Consider the following 22,362-nt stretch of genomic DNA (forward strand, 5'->3'; position numbering starts at 1 on the left):
GCCCATTATATTTACTTTACATTTCCAAGCTAGGCATGAGGACCTGTAACGTTCATCATGCGATCACATTACAATAATAGGAGGGAAAGTCTATCAAGCCATTCGTCCGGTGCTTATTTATTTTGCTATTTCAGACACTGGCAAATTGCTGTAACCTATTTCAGGGTTAGATGAGCACAGACTGGCAATTATTACAGCATGTTCCCTATGGAATTCCAGTGATTTGCCATTCGCTGTACACTGTCTATGGCTGTATACCACACTGGAGACTGTAGGTGTTGCCTGCGACCAGACGTGGGTGTAGATTTACTAAAGCTACTAAAACAGACAAGTGGTGGCTTAATCCATAGCCACCAACCAGATTCTGTCTATCATTTTCTATACTGCAATAGAGAAATGATAGCTAACATCTGATTGGTTGCTATAGGCAAAACCTCCGCTTTAGTCAATCTACCCCATGGGGAGAACAGTGTACAGGGTGGGTCTTAAGACAAATTGTGCCTCCATGCATTGCCGTGCGCAGCACATTTCATTAGGGTGTATCCCATCTAGAGATAGATGCTCTGCACAGAGATTCATATTTAGCACCACCCAGGGGCGTGGCTAGCACTATCTTCATGTCATCGATCCCTGCAAATTGGCTTTCATATAATTTCCTACCCAGTCTCCTCCCATATCATATGACCATACTATGCATTGGTGTATCTATAATAGGTGTAGGGTGTGTGGTGCACATGGGTCCCGGGAAGTCCACCCTGCACCCATATAATTATACTCACCCCTTCGGAATCCTGCGTCAGTGGTGCAGCAGCAGCATAAATCACCAGGAAAATGGCACAGAGATTTGTGCATGCATAGTAGAGAAGTCACCAGGAACATAGCGCAGACACTATGGGCCTGATTCAGAGCCGGTCGCTCTTTGCGCTCGCTCGTCCAGAAAATAGGGGTGGCTATTCAAATGAACCGTTCGCTGTTTGTGGTCTGTTCACGCCTCTAGGTCTGAACGAGCGAACAAAACTTGCGGTCGTTTTTTGGGAAACTACGCCCCCTGGCCGCTCGCATCCTACGTCATGTCCGCTATTTATTAGATTAATTGAGTACATCGAACAGGGTATGAGCTGCTCGCTATTCTTGTGGTTGGTTTTTGCTACCACAATTTTGCGAGCAGTTCTGGCTCAAAAATAACCCAGTGACGTGGTCAATGACGCTGCTGTTTTAAATATGCACACACATAAAACGCCCGTTTTGACCTTTAAGCACGCCTGTCTCCACTCAAGCACCTTCCCCTGTTACCACCCACATACGCCTCATCCTGTCACTCAAATTATCAGGCATTCGCTATTTTGCGAGCACATGAATTTCGGCCGCACTGACTGGTTCGCGCATGCGTATAACGATCCGTACGCATGCACAGTTGGGCATACATCGCTCGGAGCGAACGAGCTGCCGCTTACGAGTGGCTCTGAATCAGGCCCTATGTTCTCTGACACATGCAGTGTTGTACTGGGACATGAAGGGCCCACCGGGGGAATACAGTGATAGGTGCCCATGCTTAAAGGGTGTGGTCATCCACCAAAGGGTGTGGTCATCCACCAGAGGGGGTATGGTCAGCCACCACAGATGCTTGGCTAACGAATGGGTAAACCTTGGTGTAGTTTCTATAGAAGAGAACCAAGCCCCAATGCAGAATCATGTTCCTGGTAACTGACCATCTAATAGAGTAACAATCTATAATTTGAGGTCTGGAACCTTTCACCTAGAGGAAGAGGTGGGCCCACAGGCAGTGGGGCCCACCGGGGATTTCTCCTGTTCCCCTGTGGGCCAGTCCAACCCTGGACACATGCACATGTGCAGTAGACCCTGGCACAATACAGCGTCACAGAGAGGAGAGGACCCGCACGAAGAATGCACGCGGGACCCCTTCTCTCTTAAACTGCCCGTGATACTATGCCACAGAGCATACTTACCAACTTTCCTATCATCCTCTCCAGGATCAGCCCGGAGAGGAGACGCTGCTGTCAGCTAGTGCCCCCAAATCACATTGTGCCAAACAGAACTGTACAGTATGTTGTATGTCGTACAGTATGGGTACAACTCACTGCACTGCTCCCTTATCAGCTCTTCAGGGTGCGGCGACAATCAGGATGCAAAGTGGAGGGAGGGTGCATCTTCGGAGTTATAGAGGAAAATTCAAGTGCACACTCTTAATGACTAAGAATTCTGATGACCAACATATTTATAATAAACTCCAATAATTATCATGGTTTTACACGTTCTTAGTACAAAGATGTTTGCCCACCTAACACTTGACTGTGAACACTATAAGGTGGGTCCCTAAAATCCCTAATTCTAACACATTAAATACATTTTTCTAAGGCTTACCTTTAATAGAGCCCATTTAAATGTGTGTACTGCAATGTAAAGGACCCGTGCCAGTTAAACTCATCACCTGAGGCAGGTGGAGGAGTGCTAGCCAAAGAGAAGGGGGTCTTACCTTCAAATATACCTTAAATACACACATAGAGGAAAAAGGAGGGGGACTGGGCTGCACATCGTAATCTTAAACAGGTGCTAATATACTGAGACCTGTAGTTCTAATGCAGAAAAAAATGGGAACTGCAGGTGCACACTCTAAGCACTAAGAATTTTGATGATCAAAATATTTATAATAAACTCCAACAATGAACATGGTGTTTTACATTAGGCTCTTAGTACGTTTGGCCAAAGATGTTTGCCCACCTACCACGTCATGGTGACCCTCATAAGGTGGGTCCCTATCATCCCTAATACTGACATATTCACTGACACTGCCATATCCATTGAATTCCTGACAAGCACGGAGATGGTGTCTGACATTTGGGTGGGCCTGGTCAAACACTGGACCTTATGTGCGCACGTCTATGCCTTCACATATGCGTCAGCCGTCACTAATATACAGAATTAACCTTCAGTGAATGTGGAGACTTTTGAACAGGGAAGAGATGTTTGGCACTGGGCAGAGCTACATGGACCAGTCATGAGGCTGGTATCTCAGTCATGCTGCTATATGCTGGGGATACAAGTGATAGTTAAAAAAAAAAATGATGCCGTCACCCACTTGTTTGTTTTCTCACCAGTCTTTCATGTGTAATGCAGCAGACACGGGTATGTTGGTACACGTTCCATGAGCAGCAATGTGGCATTACACTCTCTTATTCTTTCATGTCTATTTCACTCAGGTCTTCCTCACCGAAGATGACGCAGCAGATGAGGGACCTTCAGCTGGCACAGACCAAGAAGCCAGCAGGGCCCTCTTCACCCAATGCTGCCAAGAGACTCTACAGAAACCTGTCTGGGAAGTTCCGGGTGAATTACACATCCTTTGATGAAGGCAGTTTGGCAGCGCGCAATGAAAAGGAGAGGCTACGGAAGTCATGCCTTGTATGTCTGTAACACACCACTACGCCACTTCTAAACACCACTGCTATCTGAGACTTCTCATTAGCTCATCCTTTCATACTTTTCTGCAGTTACCATGACTGAAATGATTTCTCTTTCATACATTCCATCACCATCATTAACACGTTTGACCCATGGGGATTGGATTGGTTTCCCAGTGCGTATTAATAATGTTCATTATTGGTTTTATTTCAGTTTCAGGGTAACGCTGCTCTGTTTGACGCAGTGGAACTGCAAGATCTTGACCGGGTGCAGGAATTATTGAAGCAATACAGCGTGGAAGAGCTGGATCTCAACACCCCCAACAGTGAGGGTCTTCTTCCTCTTGACATAGCGATCATGACCAACAATGCTCCAATAGCTAAGACACTGCTGCAGGCTGGGGCAAAGGAAAGTCCGCACTGTGAGTAATACGGATGAAAAAGTCAGGATCCTATTCTACTAGTACAGAGATTTAGTGTGGGATTAAGGGCCACATGGGCCAGGGGCTGAAAATGTTCAAGGGTCTATAGTGAGAATGGGAGGAGCTGTGGCCAGTGCCATGTGGGTGTGTACACCCCCCCCCCCTACATTATCATCCCCAATGTCTCCATAAATACATAAAACTAGATATACTGCAGAAATGTGTGAGAAAACTAGAAATACAATTAATACTCATGATACATGGATGACTGAGTGGCCAGGTAGGCACCTGGTTATCATCATGCTGTCATGATGATGGGCCTATTTTAATGTGGAGGCCTGGAGCTGTAGCTCCATCCGCCCCATTGTTAATCTGCTCCTGCAGAGATTTCCGCTACAAGAAACGTCTTGGTTATGTGCCAAAAGGGCAGAGGCCCATGGTGTGATTTTAAAGTGGAGTGCAGGAAAAATGTTCTGGTTCATGTGGTTACAACTGAAGGCTTGGGAGCCATCGGTTTCTTTCTCGCCCAGGGCGCTATTATTTTTAATTGCGGCTCTATCTCATTGCTCATTACAGTTGATGCTTACTGTCATTACTCCTATTTTTACAGCATATAACATACTGAATATCGTTGTGTGAAGCCATAATACATACGACTGACTACAGTACTTAGAATCAAAAAGGGTGGTTTAGATATGTCTCTGCCGTGTGCCTGATACTAATGAGTGAATCCTCTGTGCGAGCGTAACCCCAAACCAATCGCTGTGCGTGTGCAGTACGGATTTCACACATGCGCAATGGCCTTAAGCTGGCCACACACTACACCAACTTACATCCAACCAGCCAACTAGTTGATTGGTTGGAATGAAAATCTGGTAACGTATGGGAGTAACTGATGATCATCAATTTGCTCCTAAATGCCAGAAAACAGATGGAAATGGTCGTCAGACAAGTTTTTTAAATGTTTGATCTAAACGATTTGTTCAAACAACAGTTTTGGTCCATTTTCCGGCATTTGGGAGCAAATTGCTGATTGTCATTTGCTTTCATCCCTTACCAGATTTTCATTCCAACCAGTCAACTAGTTGGCTGGTTGGACAGATAATCTTTAGATGTGTGGCCAGCTTTAGTCTATAGATTTTATGCCTCTATTATATAGCTGCAATTACAATGTGGCCTTGGTACTCTTTAATGTGCACATGTTGTCTAGACACAGCGGATGGCGGTCATATATATGTATATATATATATATATATATATATATATATATATTTATATTTTTATTTAGTATCCTTTTCAGTGTTTCTTAAGCCAGGTCTATTTTATAAAGAATCACATTCAATTTTAGCTTCAGACATTCTTTCTCTGTGTAGTTATGAGCTTGGAAAGCCGATCGCTCCATCTGTCCACACTGGTCCGGGAGGCTGAGCAGCGGGTGAATGACCTCACGGCTCAAGTGGTAAACGAGGCTCCGACTTCAGATTGTTCTGAAAAAGAGAAACAGCTTAAATCTTGGGAGTGGCGATACCGGCTCTACAAGCGCATGAAAGCTGGATTTGAGCATGCATGTAAGTCGAGTTTACTCAACACCACACATTTTTGTACTAGGTGACTTTCCTTAGCCTGTGTCTCAGTGTATCAGATAGACGTATACTCTGCCAAATTCAGTTGTTCCAGATGAACATGTAGATAATGATTTAATTGGAACATTCTTCCCGACAGGTGCGCCGGATCATCCCACCAACGTTCGCCTGGCCGTAACCAGCAGCACCACACTGCAGGTGTCATTCCAGGAGCCTCTGAGCGTCAATTCTGCTGTTGTCACAAAATACAAAGGTATCCTAGATCGGCATTGTTCTAATAATCAATAGTGGAATCTAAAACCTTATTTTGCGATAATATTTTGTATTTTAGTATTCATAACATTACTTGGTGGCTAGGTGATGAACGATGACCTCAATTTGTAAATCGTTTTCTGCTATTGATCATTACTATGGTAAAGGCCAGGTACTAGGTACAGAGGACGGGAAGCAGAGTGCATTTACTTATGCACTTGCTGGCGGTGTGGCACAGACACTGGCATTTTTCCTGTGCATATGTGGGCAAAGATCCCTTATTGCTCTTAGCAGAAGAAACAGGGTGTAGACACACTGCCTTAGCTTGAGTGCCTAGTTTACCGTAATAATTGTACCAGCATGCACCCATCCCATAATCTAATATGTATGTATATTTTAGAAGTATTTAATGCATCCAACAAAATAATGACTTGCTATCAAGCTTGGCGCATCCATCATGCAGGATTTAAACATGAGGCTGCCTGCTAACCTAACACCCTTTTCCCTGCTCTTAGTATAATTCCCTTCCAGAATGCTTGAAAAATTGTCTCACAACAGACAACAATTTTCCACTTTTAGAGACTTAGGGCCTGATTCATCACGGATCGCAACAGTGTAAGCAGATCGGCCGATGGTTCGTACTGCGCATGCGTATGCACCGCAATGAGCGTGCGTCAATAAGCACTGTGATCACCTACGCAGATAAAAAGCCATCACAGACTAAAGGACGGGACGTCAGCGTATGGGGGTGGTGACAAGGGTGTGGTTGGAGAAATGCAGGCGTGCCTGTACGTTGGAACTCCGTTGCATGGGCGTGCCTAAATTAGCCACCGCGACGGCATACGCAGCTTGTGTACTCACTGTGTTTAACGAGGTTAGCAATTTCTGAGTAAGGTCAGACCTGTTGTAACTGTGCGTGAGGGGGCCGATGTTACTCGATGTTTCCGATGTATACGCAGGTTTGCAAGTTATTACGTATGTGCAAAAGCGGTAGTGGGCGTCTCTATGCTGGTTTTGCAGCGATCACAATAGCGATCCATAGTAAATCAGGCCCTTAATCTACATCTGTGTGAGCACTTACCTTCCAACTCTTCCAAATATCTCCATATTCCTTCTAGACATTATCTCATCTTTTGACATTATTGAGCATGCCCCAATGTCACAAATCCTCCACCGTCTTCGCCTCTGTGATACATCCCTTCTTCTTGTCTCTGTAGTCAGTTTTCAGAATCTTTTCTCCCCAATTCCCCGATCTGTTGGATTATCAGAAGAACCAGTCTACACCTCCTAGGTGGGTAGCTTAATGGTAATGTCCTACTATGGGTTAGTCCTCATGGCACCCTAAAATGTTACGGTTATTCAGAAGAATTAATTAGAACCTGTCACTTTGATTTACTACCTGTGTTCAACCATGGATATCCTTAAAATCTGGACTGTTCGGGTACCTTGAGTACCAAGTTTGGGAACCATTGTTTTACAGTATCACCTCTTTTCAAATAATACCCAATTTTACCTTTCTATTCTACCTAACACCTGTCCTTATAAGCATTGCCTTGAGTCACAATTTATTTTCTGGATATCTTAAGGAAATTTCATATTATTTAAATCCACATAAAACAAGTATCATACTTTACCCATTTACTCCAACTCAGTCCCTGAAATTCCCTTGACCGTAGATAATATAAATCAGTCCTGTCCTCACCTAGAAAGTCCCGGTCATCATGTTCATTCCCACCACTGGCCTGATCGCTACATATTCTCTTGTGTGATATCTGCATTTTAACAAAGATTGTCTACAACCTATTTGTATACATACAAATATAATTAATCTCCCTACCTCACCCAATCAGACTCTTCCCCAACTCCGAATCCTTCCAACATTTCCTTAAGACTCACATATTTGAACGGGTCTAGCCTCTTTCCTCCTGAGTCCCTCTAAATCCAAATTCTCTGCGTCTCCTAAGCTTTCCTAACGTCTTACATTGTAATCTTTCACTAACCGGGTCGTCACTATCTGTTCATTCATGTATGTGACTATTTCTAATCATTTCCGTTGCTCAACACTAACACCTATGACTGGCATTCAGCAAGCAATGCCTGGAATGAGAGTAAGTATTCAGATATATGTCTCTGTGTGTTCTCATGTAGTGGAATGGAGTTTGTCATCCTCGTTCTCTCCGAATGTGGGGGAAGTGGTCATTGAGAACGTGAGGAACCTGCAGTTCAACATCCGAGGTCTTGTTTCAGTAAGTAACTAATCTATATGTTTGCGATGAAGATTAGACAAAACATTTGATGCTACATGTGCTAGGTCCATATAAAAAAGCTAAAGATTTGTGCCAGCATCCTCCATGCTTCATTCCCAAAATACAGTACCCACCCAACGACTCCTCACCAGGTTATTGCAGCAGCGCTGAAGGACTGTCCGCCTGGCTAGTGTAAAGGTGCCCACACACTGGACGATTTTAGGCAGGATTTGCACGAAAACGTCGCATCGGAAAGACACATTGGTTAAAAACGTGCAAATCGTGCAGCTTCCAGGAACGATAGCGATCCGATGTGCAGTCCCGCGGGTCGTTTGTCGTATCTTCAGGTCTTACCTACAGCAGGTAAGACCTGGCAATCTCCTTAACGATGCCACGGGAAATCGATAAGGACGCACGATAGGTTGTTAGTCACATTGCACGCTTTAGCAAGATATCGTCTGTTCAGGAGTCCCGGGGAGGTCAAGGGAAATTGTTGATGACATTGTATCTTTTGCGACTCGTCCATTGTGTGGGTACCTTAAGTGTCTCATTCAGAGAATATTTTTAGCACAAGAAGAGGCGTATTTATAAAAAATTGAGGAAGTGGTGCGATTTATTTTCAGCGTCCATCGCACTGGGGATAATCAATTCTCCCCAATTCTCCGATCTGTTGGATTATCAGAAGAATCAATTTTAAATTGATTATCGGTGCTATGTACTAAGGGGGTCATTCAGACCCGCTCGCGAGCGCAGGACGCTCGCAAGCTGGTTGATGGTGCCCTACTGCGCATGCGCGAAACCTGGCTAGCGACGGGATAGCCGTCGCTCCGGGTCTCGCACCAAAAGGGGCGTGCTGTCGATGTTGAGTGACAGCACGCCCCCTTTGGTGGGCGTGCCGGGGGGCGTGGCTGCCAGACGGAGGCGTTCCCATGGGAACGCCTACCGTCTGAAGCCGGCCCCACTGACATCACTAGTGGTCACCCACAGCTATGCGAGCGTCCAAGAGGCCACTCCATTTTCATATAGGAGTGCCCTGATTCAGAGCGAGCGCTCTGGTCAGAGCGTCCGGCTCTGAATCAGGCCCTAAGTGTAACCCACAAGGACAGCAGTAGTGATAAACACTGTCCCAGCGAGTTACATCCCAGGGGTAACGGAGGGGTCTTTCACATCCTGAGACACTGACTCAATGCAATGCGCACATTGTCAATTTTCGGAGGCTGCGGGAGAGGAATTGCAAGACCCCTCTTCTCTGAATATGGGCCGTATTCAATTAGCGGTGAAAAGCTGTAATCCGCAAAAATGTATCGCGGATGACGTCATTTCGCGTACTTGGTAAGTCAATGCAATGTACAGTAATAGTCGAAAAAGTTTCGCCTATAAATAGCAGGCGGAAAAAAGTGCAGAATTGCGGTTTTGGGGAGCAAAGGTGCGGAAACCACTCTGCACCCTTGGGACAGCCCCCCCTAAGGATAACTGCGGAAAAAAAAAACTAAAAACAAGAGAGGAACACCCCAAAAAATGACTTTAAAAATGGGGGTAAAAAAGTACAAAGTGGGGGTACACACATAAAAAGTAGCTAAATAGACTTTTGGGGGGTCTGCAAGTATGGGGGGAGTTTTTTTTTTTGATTGCAGGTGCTTGCTGAAGGTGTGTTTTTGATGTCACTTAAAACTTCATTTTAGCGATTTTAAACCATGCTTGCACCCATTTTCATGTACCCCAAATGTGACAGGACTACTTATGTTCACGAAAAAACACTGCTTAATGCTATTCTTCACCACTGTGCAAAGACGCTATATAGAGGCAAATTAAAGCACTTAAGTACCCCAAATAGCTTCAGGGGGGCTATTCGTTAACATCTATACTGATCCCCAATGTTAGTGCATCTTTTGGGGGGTGTTAGGCTGATTTCCCCATCTTTTACAGCACTTTTCGCCGAGACGCGTTTTCGCGTCCTTTGGTATTGAATACGGTGAATAGCGCGGTCGCGCACGAAAAGTTTTAGCGTCCAGAACACGCAAAGTAGGCGAAATATCCGGCATGCGAAAAAGTATCGCGGGTGCGAAACTAATTGAATACGGTCCCATGTCTCCATAGGCATAAAGCCGTCTCCGCCACATTTTACAGAGTTTGGTACATAGTGGTCAGACCATAGGCCCTGATTCAGAGCCGGACGCGCTGACCAGAGCGCTCGCTCTGAATTAGGGCCGTCCTAGTTAAATTTGGAGCGGCCTTTTGGACGCTCGCATAGCTGTGGATGACCACCCACAGCTTATGCGAGTGTCCATGATGATGGTCGCGATGGTCAAGACCATCGTGACCATCGGGCTTGCGACGAGACCCGGCGGCAGGTTCTCGCTACCGCAAGCCCAGGAGTGATTTTGGCTCTATCACTCCCACTGACATCGCTAGTGATGTCAGTGGGGCCGGCCCCAGACGGTAGGCGTTCCCATGGGAAAGCCTCCGTCTGGCAGTCACGCCCCCGACACACCCACCAAAGGGGGCGTGCTGTGACTCACCATCGACAGCACGCCCCCTTTGGTGCGAGACCCGGAGCTGTCGCTGTCCGGGTCTCGCGCATGCGCACAACGGAGCTCCCACCGTCGTGCGCATGCGCTTTTGGGTACCATCGACCCGCTTGCGAGCGTCCTGCGCTCGTGAACGGGTCTGAATGAGACCCAATAGTCCTCACTGATAATAATGGGCACTGCGATCTGATGTCTTTGTTTCTGTGAAATCCCCTGCATTAGGCTGTTGTTACATAGCGATGATACATAGAATAATGCAGAAACTGCCATTTCTGCATAATTCAATGAAAAACTGACTTGATAAATAGAGCCTAAGCTTCCAGTTTAGAGAAATGTGTTAGATATTCTGTTATAATCACTGAACCGTGTATTTCTTTCATTCTGCATGGACCAGTGAATGAAGAAACAAGTATCTTTATGTATTATGCAGTAAGGGTCCTTCAGGGGGTAACACTGTCATACTCATTACTGCAGTTATAATAATCAGCACCAGCCCATCCCCAGCAGAGCCGCCCTGTCTGATAAAGACGAGACAGTGGCAGAGCAGATGGGCTGGAGACGCTGCAGCAGGTGAATGGTGACTTACACGTTCCTCGGCATGGGGAAATAATCATCAGGCTCCTAATTATATCTCTTGCCAGTCCGGTCCCTGTAAATACGGGACAATATCTCTTCTAGTACTTTATTCACTACTGGAGTCTTTGCAACATTTTTTTTTTGTGTCTTAATTTGAAAATCCATTTAAAAGGGAAAGTGTCTCAGGCCAGGATCTGTCTTGATTTGCATACCCTTTACTCCCACTGCTTTAATGGCACCCCCCTGGCATAGCTACACTCATAATAAATCAGGACTTGGCCACCCGCCACCTACACAGATCAAAACGCTCTCACCAGCTCCATAGCTAATTGAAGAACAGGAGCTGTGACTCCTCTCAGTCACCTTTTCCATCTCCATGGCTCAACCCCTACAGCTAACACGGTCACAGGCCGGCGGGGGTGGAGGACCGAGCCGTTTTGTCTTTCTGGGAACTGCATGACAGCTGTCTGTGCGCCCTCCTCGCTCGCCCTCATCCAGAGTTACCCAAGACTTACAGTCACTATTTGGCACATGATATCTCCTTACATTATCATTACACGGTATGTCATAGAATGAGGAGTGTGGAATCTCCTGGCAATATAATGCACTGGGTGTTAATAGAAAAATAAGGTATCGTTCATAAATGCAGAGACCAACACTGAAACTTAATGCGCATCCCGATTGCTCATTCATTCTGCATTCCAAATCTTTTGAGATTCCTAGTTTTATGTGAGTTGTTTAAACTCTCCTCTGTCTGGGAGCAGCTATTATGTGCTGAACTCTCCTCTGTCCTGGGAGCAGCTATTATGTGCCGAACTCTCCTCTGTCCTGTGAGCAGCTATTATGTGCTGAACTCTCCTCTGTCCTGTGAGCAGCTATTATGTGCTGAACTCTCCTCTGTCCTGGGAGCAGCTATTATGTGCTGAACCCTCCTCTGCCCTGTGAGCAGCTATTATGTGCTGAACTCTCCTCTGTCCTGTGAGCAGCTATTATGTACTGAACTCTCCTCTGTCCTGTGAGCAGCTATTATGTGCTGAACTCTCCTCTGCCCTGTGAGCACCTATTATGTGCTGAACTCTCCTCTGTCCTGTGAGCAGCTATTATGTGCTGAACTCTCCTCTGTCCTGTGAGCAGCTATTATGTGCTGAACTCTCCTCTGTCCTGTGAGCAGCTATTATGTGCTGAACTCTCCTCTGTCCTGGGAGTAGCTATTATGTGCTGAACTCTCCTCTGTCCTGTGAGCAAATATTATGTGCTGAACTCTCCTCTGTCCTGTGAGCAGCTATTATGTGCTGAACTCTCCTCTGTCCTGTGAGCAGCTATTATGTGCTGAACTCTCCTCTGTCCTGTGAGCAGCTATTATGTGCTGAACTCTCCTCTGTCCTGTGAGCAGCTATTATGTGCTGAACTCTCCTCTGCCCTGTGAGCACCTATTATGTGCTGAACTCTCCTCTGTCCTGTGAGCAGCTATTATGTGCCGAACTCTCCTCTGTCCTGGGAGTAGCTATTATGTGCTGAACTCTCCTCTGTCCTGTGAGCAGCTATTATGTGCTGAACTCTCCTCTGTCCTGTGAGCACCTATTATGTGCTGAACTCTCCTCTGTCCTGGGAGCAGCTATTATGTGCTGAACTCTCCTCTGTCCTTTGAGCAGCTATTATGTGCCGAACTCTCCTCTGTCCTGTGAGCAGCTATTATGTGCCGAACTCTCCTCTGTCCTGTGAGCAGCTATTATGTGCCGAACTCTCCTCTGTCCTGTGAGCAGCTATTATGTGCCGAACTCTCCTCTGTCCTGTGAGCAGCTATTATGTGCCGAACTCTCCTCTGTCCTGTGAGCAGCTATTATGTGCCAAACTCTCCTCTGTCCTGTGAGCAGCTATTATGTGCCGAACTCTCCTATGTCCAGTGAGCAGCTATTATGTGCCGAACTCTCCTCTGTCCTGTGAGCAGCTATTATGTGCCGAACACTCCTCTGTCCTGTGAGCACCTATTATGTGCCGAACTCTCCTCTGTCCTGTGAGCACCTATTATGTGCCGAACTCTCCTCTGTCCTGTGAGCAGCTATTATGTGCCGAACTCTCCTCTGTCCTGTGAGCAGCTATTATGTCCGAACTCTCCTCTGTCCTGTGAGCAGCTATTATGTGCCGAACTCTCCTCTCTCCTGTGAGCACCTATTATGTGCCGAACTCTCCTCCGTCTTGTGAGCACCTATTATGTGCCGAACTCTCCTCCGTCCTGTGAGCATCTATTATGTGCCGAACTCTCCTCCGTCCTGTGAGCATCTATTATGTGCCGAACTCTCCTCCGTCCTGTGAGCAGCTATTATGTGCCGAACTCTCCTCCGTCCTGTGAGCAGATATTATGTGCCGAACTCTCCTCTGTCCTGTGAGCAGCTATTATGTACTGAACTCTCCTCTGTCCTGTGAGCAGCTATTATGTACTGAACTCTCCTCTGTCCTGTGAGCAGCTATTATGTGCTGAACTCTCCTCTGCCCTGTGAGCACCTATTATGTGCTGAACTCTCCTCTGTCCTTTGAGCAGCTATTATGTGCTGAACTCTCCTCTGTCCTGGGAGCAGCTATTATGTGCTGAACTCTCCTCTGTCCTGTGAGCAGCTATTATGTGCTGAACTCTCCTCTGTCCTGGGAGTAGCTATTATGTGCTGAACTCTCCTCTGTCCTGTGAGCAGCTATTATGTGCTGAACTCTCCTCTGCCCTGTGAGCACCTATTATGTGCTGAACTCTCCTCTGTCCTGTGAGCAGCTATTATGTGCTGAACTCTCCTCTGTCCTGTGAGCAGCTATTATGTGCTGAACTCTCCTCTGTCCTGGGAGTAGCTATTATGTGCTGAACTCTCCTCTGTCCTGTGAGCACCTATTATGTGCCGAACTCTCCTCTGTCCTGTGAGCAGCTATTATGTGCCGAACTCTCCTCTGTCCTGTGAGCAGCTATTATGTGCTGAACTCTCCTCTGTCCTGTGAGCAGCTATTATGTGCTGAACTCTCCTCTGTCCTGTGAGCAGCTATTATGTGCTGAACTCTCCTCTGTCCTGTGAGCAGCTATTATGTGCTGAACTCTCCTCTGCCCTGTGAGCACCTATTATGTGCTGAACTCTCCTCTGTCCTGTGAGCAGCTATTATGTGCCGAACTCTCCTCTGTCCTGGGAGTAGCTATTATGTGCTGAACTCTCCTCTGTCCTGTGAGCAGCTATTATGTGCTGAACTCTCCTCTGTCCTGTGAGCACCTATTATGTGCCGAACTCTCCTCTGTCCTGTGAGCAGCTATTATGTGCCGAACTCTCCTCTGTCCTGTGAGCACCTATTATGTGCCGAACTCTCCTCTGTCCAGTGAGCAGCTATTATGTGCCGAACTCTCCTCTCTCCTGTGAGCAGCTATTATGTGCTGAACCCTCCTCTGTCCTGTGAGCAGCTATTATGTGCTGAACTCTCCTCTGTCCTGTGAGCAGCTATTATGTGCCGAACTCTCCTCTGTCCTGTGAGCAGCTATTATGTGCCGAACTCTCCTCTGTCCTGTGAGCAGCTATTATGTGCCGAACTCTCCTCTGTCCTGTGAGCAGCTATTATGTGCCGAACTCTCCTCTGTCCTGTGAGCAGCTATTATGTGCCGAACTCTCCTCTGTCCTGTGAGCAGCTATTATGTGCCGAACTCTCCTCTCTCCTGTGAGCACCTATTATGTGCCGAACTCTCCTCCGTCTTGTGAGCACCTATTATGTGCCGAACTCTCCTCCGTCCTGTGAGCACCTATTATGTGCCGAACTCTCCTCCGTCCTGTGAGCATCTATTATGTGCCGAACTCTCCTCCGTCCTGTGAGCAGCTATTATGTGCCGAACTCTCCTCCGTCCTGTGAGCAGATATTATGTGCCGAACTCTCCTCTGTCCTGTGAGCAGCTATTATGTGCCGAACTCTCCTCTCTCCTGGGAGCAGCTATTATGTGCCGAACTCTCCTCTGTCCTGTGAGCAGCTATTATGTGCTGAACTCTCCTCTGTCCTGGGAGCAGCTATTATGTGCTGAACTCTCCTCTGTCCCGTGAGCAGCTATTATGTGCTGAACTCTCCTCTGTCCTGTGAGCACCTATTATGTGCTGAACTCTCCTCTGTCCAGTGAGCAGTAGCGGCTCCAGGCACGGGCAATCCGGTCCGTCGCCCGGAGCGCTACTGTTTTACGGAGGGCGCAGGAAACACTCACCACCCGCCCGACGGTATAGGACATATTTAAGCACGGCGGGGATGGAGTGGAGGAGGGAAGGGGCGGCAACAGAGGATGGCGCTGGGGGCAGCGCTGCCTAGCGCCGGCCCTGCCTGTGCGAAGCTATTGTGTGCTGAACTCTCCTCTGTCCTGTGAGCAGCTATTATGTGCTGAACTCTCCTCTGTCCTGTGAGCAGCTATTATGTGCTGAACTCTCCTCTGTCCTGTGAGCACCTATTATGTGCTGAACTCTCCTCTGTCCTGTGAGCAGTAGCGGCTCAGGCACGGGCAAGCCGGTCCGTCGCCCGGAGCGCTACTGTTTCCGGAGGGCGCAGGAAACGCCCACCACCCGCCTGGCGGTATAGGACATATTTAAGCACGGCGGGGATGGAGTGGAGGAGGGAAGGGGCGGCAACAGAGGATGGCGCTGGGGGCAGCGCTGCCTTGTGCCGGCCCTGCCTGTGAGCAGCTATTGTGTGCTGAACTCTCCTCTGTCTGGGAGCAGCTATTATGTGCTGAACTCTCCTCTGTACTGTGAGCAGCTATTATGTGCTGAACTCTCATCTGTCCTGTGAGCAGTGGCGGACTGGGCCGGGGGGCAGGGTGCCATGTGCTCCCCGGGCCACAGCGTCATGCGGGCCGCGGGCAGTCTGTGTCACTGTGACACAGACTGTACCGCGTGTGTAGCGCTGACCGGACGGCGTTCGGTCAGCGCTACACAAGTGACAAACACACAGCCACCGGCTCCGGCAGCTGTGTGTTTGTTGTAAGCAGCAGCCAATGAGAGTCTGTCAGACTCTCATTGGCTGCTGCTGTGCCCACTGTAGGAGCCGCTCCATCTTCCGGCTCCCGCAGTGGGCAATGGGAGAGGCGTCATGACATCATATGACGTCTCTCCCATAATTCCCGGGAAGGACAGACGGAGGAGCGGATGGCGACTGCGGGAGCGGGGATTCAGGTAAGTGTTTTTTTTTTTACTACGTGTGTCTACTGGGGGGGAGGCTGGCACTACTGGGGGCACCACAAGGGAGGAACTACTACTAATGGGGGCAATACAAGGGGGACTACTACTACTGGGGGCACTACAAGGGGGGGGACTACTGGTGGCACTACAAAGGGGGAAACATTACTGGACTGGGGGCACTACAAGAGGGAGGGACTACTACTGGGGGCACTACAAGAGGGAGACCACTACTGGGGGTACTACAAGGGGGAGATCACTACTGGGGGCACTACAGGGGGGGGCACTACAAGGGGGGACCACTACTGGGGATTATAACTGGGGGCACTTCAAGGGGGGGACTACTACTGGGGGCACAACAAGGGGGGACTACTATTACAAAGGGGGACTACTACTACTAGGGGCACTACAAGGGGAGGGGTCAACTACTAGGGGCACTGCATAAGGGGGAGGGGACTACTACTAGGGGCACTACTAGTGTTCACTCTAGCTCCGGCGGCAGGCAGGGCGCCGGAGCTAGAGAGGGCAACCTTGCGCGCGCGCCTTCGGACATGCCGGGCAGCCCCTAAGCGCTGCAGAAAGGGAGAATAGATGCCGGGCGCATGCGCCCGGCCTCTATTCTCCGGCGGTGACCGGGTCACCGCATGTTTCTCCACCCGCGGGACGCTGCGTCCCGCGGGTGAGAACGGCACCCGCAGGCTGTGAGGGCAGGGCGCTTTTTGCCCTCCTCCTGGAGGGCAGGGTGCTTTTTGCCCTCCAGAAGGAGGGCAGGGCGCCGCGCCTCGCTAAAAGAGCCTAGCGGGAACGCTACACTACATAGGGTGGAGGGGACTACCTCTGGGGGCACTGCATTGAGGCACCACTGCTGGGGGCTCTATAAAAAGGGCAATACTGGGGGTACTGCATAAGGGGGAGACTACAACTGGGTCCACTATTTAAGGGGCACTGCATAAGGGTTACCACTATCACTATTTAAGGGGCACTGCATAAGGGTTACCACTATTGGGGGCACTGCATGGGGTGTGGACTGCTACTGGGGGCACTATATAAGGAGCACTGCATAGGGGGCACTATATAAGGGGCTTACTACTGGGAGCACAAGGGGCACTGCACAGGGGGGACCACTACTGGGGGCACTGTATTAAGGGGCACTTCATAGGGGGATCACTACTAGGGGCACTACTGGAGGCCTGCATAAGGGGATCCTCTCCTGGGGCACAGGGGGGCACTGCATATGGGCACCACGACGGGGCTGTTCCTAATCTTTATTTTCACTTTACATTAATCCCATATGGACCCGCCTCCTCCCTGGAACACTTGAGGGGGGGGGGGGGGGGCGCCGTAGCACGCATGTTCTTCGGGCACCCTGGCTACACGCTACCCCTCTGCCTGGGCCGACTGCATGCATTTGCCACCAGGCTAAAAGTTGCCAGCCAGCCCCTGCCTGTGAGCAACTATTATGTGCTGAACTCTCCTCTATCCTGTGAGCAGCTATTATGTGCCGAACTCTCCTCTGTCCTGTGAGCAGCTATTATGTGCTGAACTCTCCTCTGTCCTGTGAGCAGCTATTATGTGCTGAACTCTCCTCTGTCCTGTGAGCAGCTATTATGTGCTGAGTCACCAAACATTCATGATATTTGACTAATTTCCTGATAACGCACATGAATGTGAAGATGGAAGGGTGCAGGAAGCTATATAGAATGTATTTGCTATAACTCAGCCATTCTAAGCGTCATGTCACTTCCTGAGAGTTTGCCAGGTCTGCTCCCTCCCTTTCTTACATTATCATAATCCTAAACATAATAGAGGACCAGCATTTTTTAAATAGTCGTTCTTTCAGATATTAAATATTGTACTCAGAGATCCTCTTGTCCATTTTAGTGGTATGTTAGGTGTGTGTGTCTGTGATGTGCGGTCAGGTGAGGCAGAGCCTCACCTGATTTTTATAGTCAAAATTCTGTAGTAAAAAGTATATGGCAGGTGAGGCACTGCCTTCCCTGTCTACCTTTTCTGCACATCCCTGATCAAAACGCACCAAATTTCCAGCCCTCAGGTTCATATATGTATCTGCAAATCTGGCTCTGATATTACCCAGTGCCTCCCCAGCCATTTATCTCACCACACATACTGGTGTGTGTGTATTATATGTGGAGCCACACAGACTCTACAGCACCATTCAAAGGGATAAACATACAGCAGAGCTCATAAGTACAAATGACAAGATATGATTTATGTATACACAAATTATACTGTGTGTATATATATATATACCACGTGTGTAGAGAAGACAGAGGGGTGATGGCCCTGCCCATGAGAACTTACAATCTAGAGGGGCTATGGGTGGACACATAGAGAGTGTGGGGTCAGAACAGAGGAGTGCAGAGGCTGGAAAGGAGGAGGAGGAGTGAGTGGTGGGCCTCAATGAAGAAATCATTTTTAATGCCAGGTTTGAAGGCCGAGAGAGAGGCTGGAGGCAGGTCTGGCATGGGAGGGCATGCTATAAGTAGGGAAGGGCAGAGGGGAAGTCATAACGGTGAGAGTGGGAGAAGATAATCAGGGATGAGGAGAGGAGGCTTTCCTTGGCACAGGAGGCCGTGTGAGTGGAAATTAGGCTGGAAGGGTGGGGAGGAGCAGAGTGGTTGAGGGCATTACAGGTGAGTGAGAGAGAGAGAGAATTATGAACTTTTTAAAACTCTTTATCTTCAAAAGAGACAACAACGTGTGATGGTAGAAAACGGCTATGGAATGAAACATGATGTGTTCAACAATAGTAGGTGCAGAAGACTAACAGTCATAATATAGATAAACATCAATGGGGTTGAAGCGAGTAGATGGTCACTTGGGGGGGGGGGGTGAGTGGGTACCAGAAAGTGGTGAGGTGCAGGATGATATTGGATAGTTGTATGGATTAGAATGTAAAGCAAGCAACAGGTAGAGAGAAGTGGTAAAGAAGACCAGAGAAGGGGAGTGGGAACGAGATGCTGGAGTACAAGGTAAGGGAGGAAGGGGGAGTGGGTGAGTCCGGACATGGTGGCAGAGTACAGAGTCGAGAGGGGGTATATAAGATGGTAATTTGTGCCAGGTATTGGAGCGATATGGCGAGAGACCAAGGGGCCCAGACTGCATGATACTTATTGACTGTGTTGTTGTGGAGCCCGAAGATATATTCCATTCGGGAGCCGAATTCACTACTTCAAGCACTGAGGGAGTATCAGGCAGTTTCCAGGTACGTGCGCGCTGGTATCGTTCTGCACTGGCGATGTGGAATATTGGTGTGTTTGTGGAAATTACAAGGAGAGAGGCATAATAAGAGGTGCACAGGGTCAAGAGGTGGGTTGAATCCCTAACAACTGTTATGAGGGATTGTATCATTGACCAAAAGGGAGCGATTTTGGGACATGACAACCAAATGTGAAAAAATACCACACGGTCTCCAGCAGTGAGAAGATACATTCAGATACATCTTATGTAAGTGGCCTGGGCCCAAGTACCATCTAATAGGAGCTATAAAGGAGTTTCTCTTTAATGCTAAAAGAAGATTTGAAAGTGTTAGAGCAGGTCAGGTCCCAGGCGTCTGGCCCCACAAAGAAAACCAAGGTCCTTTTCCTGTTCATTGGGGGATGAGAGAGGAGAGTCCAAAAGCATAATAGTGTTGTATAGTCGAGAAATGGAACCTCTATCTGTGCCTAGGTAGATGTCTAATGGGAATGGTTGTGTCACGACCGGGCACTAGGACTACCTCTGATGAGGTTAAGACCGGGGGGTTTAGGATGAGTGTATGGAAATGACGGGGGTGACAGACTAAGTCTCCTAGTTGCGGCCAAACCCAGGTTTGGCTAGACCTGCCCAGAGGTGCAGAATCTAACTCACTTGGTGGTTTTCTCCAGTGACCCCACCAATTGGGATTTGATTTTCGCCGCACCAAGTGAGCAGGTCGCAGCCCTCTGGACAAGTACCTGGGAGTGGCAGAAGACTGAAATAATATATAGGAGACGGCTAACACCGGGAACACTAGAATTAGCATAGAGGAATGGTTTGTACTGAGACACAGGGACAGAATACGCTAAGATGCCCCGGGGATATACTGAGGTGCAGAATTAAGTTATATTGAGACACAGCAACAAGTATACGAAGATGCCACTTGGGACGCACTGGAGGTGTAGACCAAAATTGTACTGAAACGCAGGGACAAAGTACACAAAGATGCCACTTGGGACGCACTGGAAGTGTCTATACCAGAACTTGTACTGAAGCACTGGAGGTGTGGACTGAACTTGTACAGAACTTGTACTGAAGCACTGGAGGTGTGGACTGAACTTGTACAGAAGCTCGGAGACGAAGTACACCTCAGTGTGTATTTTGTACACTATATGTAATTCCAGATGCACCGGTAGTTGATAGGAAGTAGTACACAACGGTGCATACTTTGTACACAATGGTATGTATTTTGTACACAAAGGTGCGACTCCGGACGCACCAGCAGATGACCTTGGAATAATACCCAATATGTGAATGTTGTACACCAAGGTGCCACTCCGGACGCACTGGCAGATGACTTTGAAAGTGTACACAGTGGTGTGTACTTTGTACACGATTGTGTATTTTGTACACAAAGGTGCGACTCTGGACACACCAGCAGAGGACTTGAAAGGATACACAGTGTGGCGACTTAAGACACACAGGATGAACTTGTACTGAACTCGGGGACTGAATACACAGAGGTGTGATTGGAGACACACAGGAAGCCAGGAACTTGTACTGAACACAGGGACTGAGTACACCGAGGTGCGATTGGAGACACACAGGAAGCCAGGAACACTGAGGGAAGCAATACGGCCTCTGGAACATAGGGCCTGATTCAGAGCCGCTCGTAAGCGGCCGCTCCAAGCGATGTTCGCACAACTGCGCATGCGTATGGGTCGTAATGCGCATGCGCAAACCAGTCATTGCGGTCGGAAATCGTGCGCTCGCAAAACAGCGAGGGGCTGCTAATTTGATTGACAGAATGTACCATTTGTGGGTGGTAACAGGGGAAGGTGCTTGAAAACGGGGAGTGGAGATCCGAACGCAGGTGTGCCAAACGAACAAAACGGGCGTTTAATGGGTGTGCATAATTAACAAAGCAGCGTAATCGACCACGTCACTTGGTTGTCTTTTAGCCTGAACTGCTCGCAGTGATAGCGGGAAGTAGAACCTACCACAAGCACTGCGAGCAGTTCAGATGCCTTTCGATGTACTTGATGACGTATGATGCGAACGGCCAGGGGGCGTCTTTACAAAATAGCGAGCGCATGTTTTGTTTGCTCGCTCAGACATAGAGGCGTCAGCAGACCGCAAAGAGCGAGCGCTCAATTTAAATAGCCGGCCCCTTTTTCTGAACGACCGTTCGCAAATAGTATCCGGCTCTGAATCAGGTCCATAGGACGGTTGTCACCAGGAACGACTATGTGCAGTCATTCAGTGATGTTGACCAGCAACTTCCTGTTGCAGGAGTTGGACCTAAATACCCCTAGGCAGCTGGTCATTGGATCATGAGATCAGCTGGGAGACTGCCGGGCTGCCATTGGAGGAGACTGACCAGGTGAGATTAACCAACATGGCTGCGCCCATGCCTGCTAACACAGGAGTCAGGACGCACACATGGAAGTCCTAGTGGACCCCGGGGAGAATCCTCAGCCCTAACCCACCACTACAACTGGCGTCTGCACGCCTCGAAGCCTAGAGACACCAGTACAGTGGTGAGTAAAGGCCGATCCCAGGCTTGGCTAGACCTGCCCAGAAGTGCAGAATCTAACTCACTTGGTGTTTTCTCCAGTGACCCCACCAATTGGGATTTGAGAGAGCGACCAGAGTGAAGTATCTGCAGAATTTCTTGGATAGTTCATGGAGCAAATATACCAATTATGTGGTGCACACGAGTGATTCCTGTATTAGACTGCAATGAGACCATGTCAGCTAGGGGGGAAAAGTGGGTGATTCCACAGGGGTTCAAAGGGGTGGGATGATCAGAAAGTTGGAGTTGACCTTGTCCCAACTAGAAAGTGTGAGGGTGACTGTGGGGCCCAACTGGGCAGCGTGAGGTCTGTATTTTGCTGGAAGTCAGGGGATGTGTGAGAGCGAGTCTGCGGCCACAATGTCAGGTTCCAGGTCAACCTACAGCTTAGTAAA

At 48.4% G+C, this 22,362-nt stretch overlaps 1 protein-coding gene across 10 annotated transcripts in view; it reads left to right on the top strand.

The window, feature by feature from the left end:
- LOC148526422 (ankyrin repeat and fibronectin type-III domain-containing protein 1-like) overlaps window positions 1-22,362 on the top strand; it is a 493,356-nt gene that overhangs the window by 412,805 nt on the left and 58,189 nt on the right. For all 10 annotated transcript variants that reach the window (XM_088470360.1, XM_088470359.1, XM_088470361.1 and 7 more), the window contains 5 exons: window positions 3,219-3,420; window positions 3,634-3,841; window positions 5,215-5,409; window positions 5,564-5,677; window positions 7,825-7,922. In XM_088470360.1, coding sequence (XP_088326486.1) covers window positions 3,219-3,420; window positions 3,634-3,841; window positions 5,215-5,409; window positions 5,564-5,677; window positions 7,825-7,922 — 817 coding nt within the window. The remainder of the gene's footprint in view (window positions 1-3,218; window positions 3,421-3,633; window positions 3,842-5,214; window positions 5,410-5,563; window positions 5,678-7,824; window positions 7,923-22,362) is intronic.

Source organism: Taudactylus pleione, unplaced genomic scaffold (genome assembly GCF_031769625.1).
Source record: "Taudactylus pleione unplaced genomic scaffold, aTauple2 ptg000098l, whole genome shotgun sequence".
In the NCBI taxonomy this organism is placed as follows: Eukaryota; Metazoa; Chordata; class Amphibia; order Anura; family Myobatrachidae; genus Taudactylus; species Taudactylus pleione.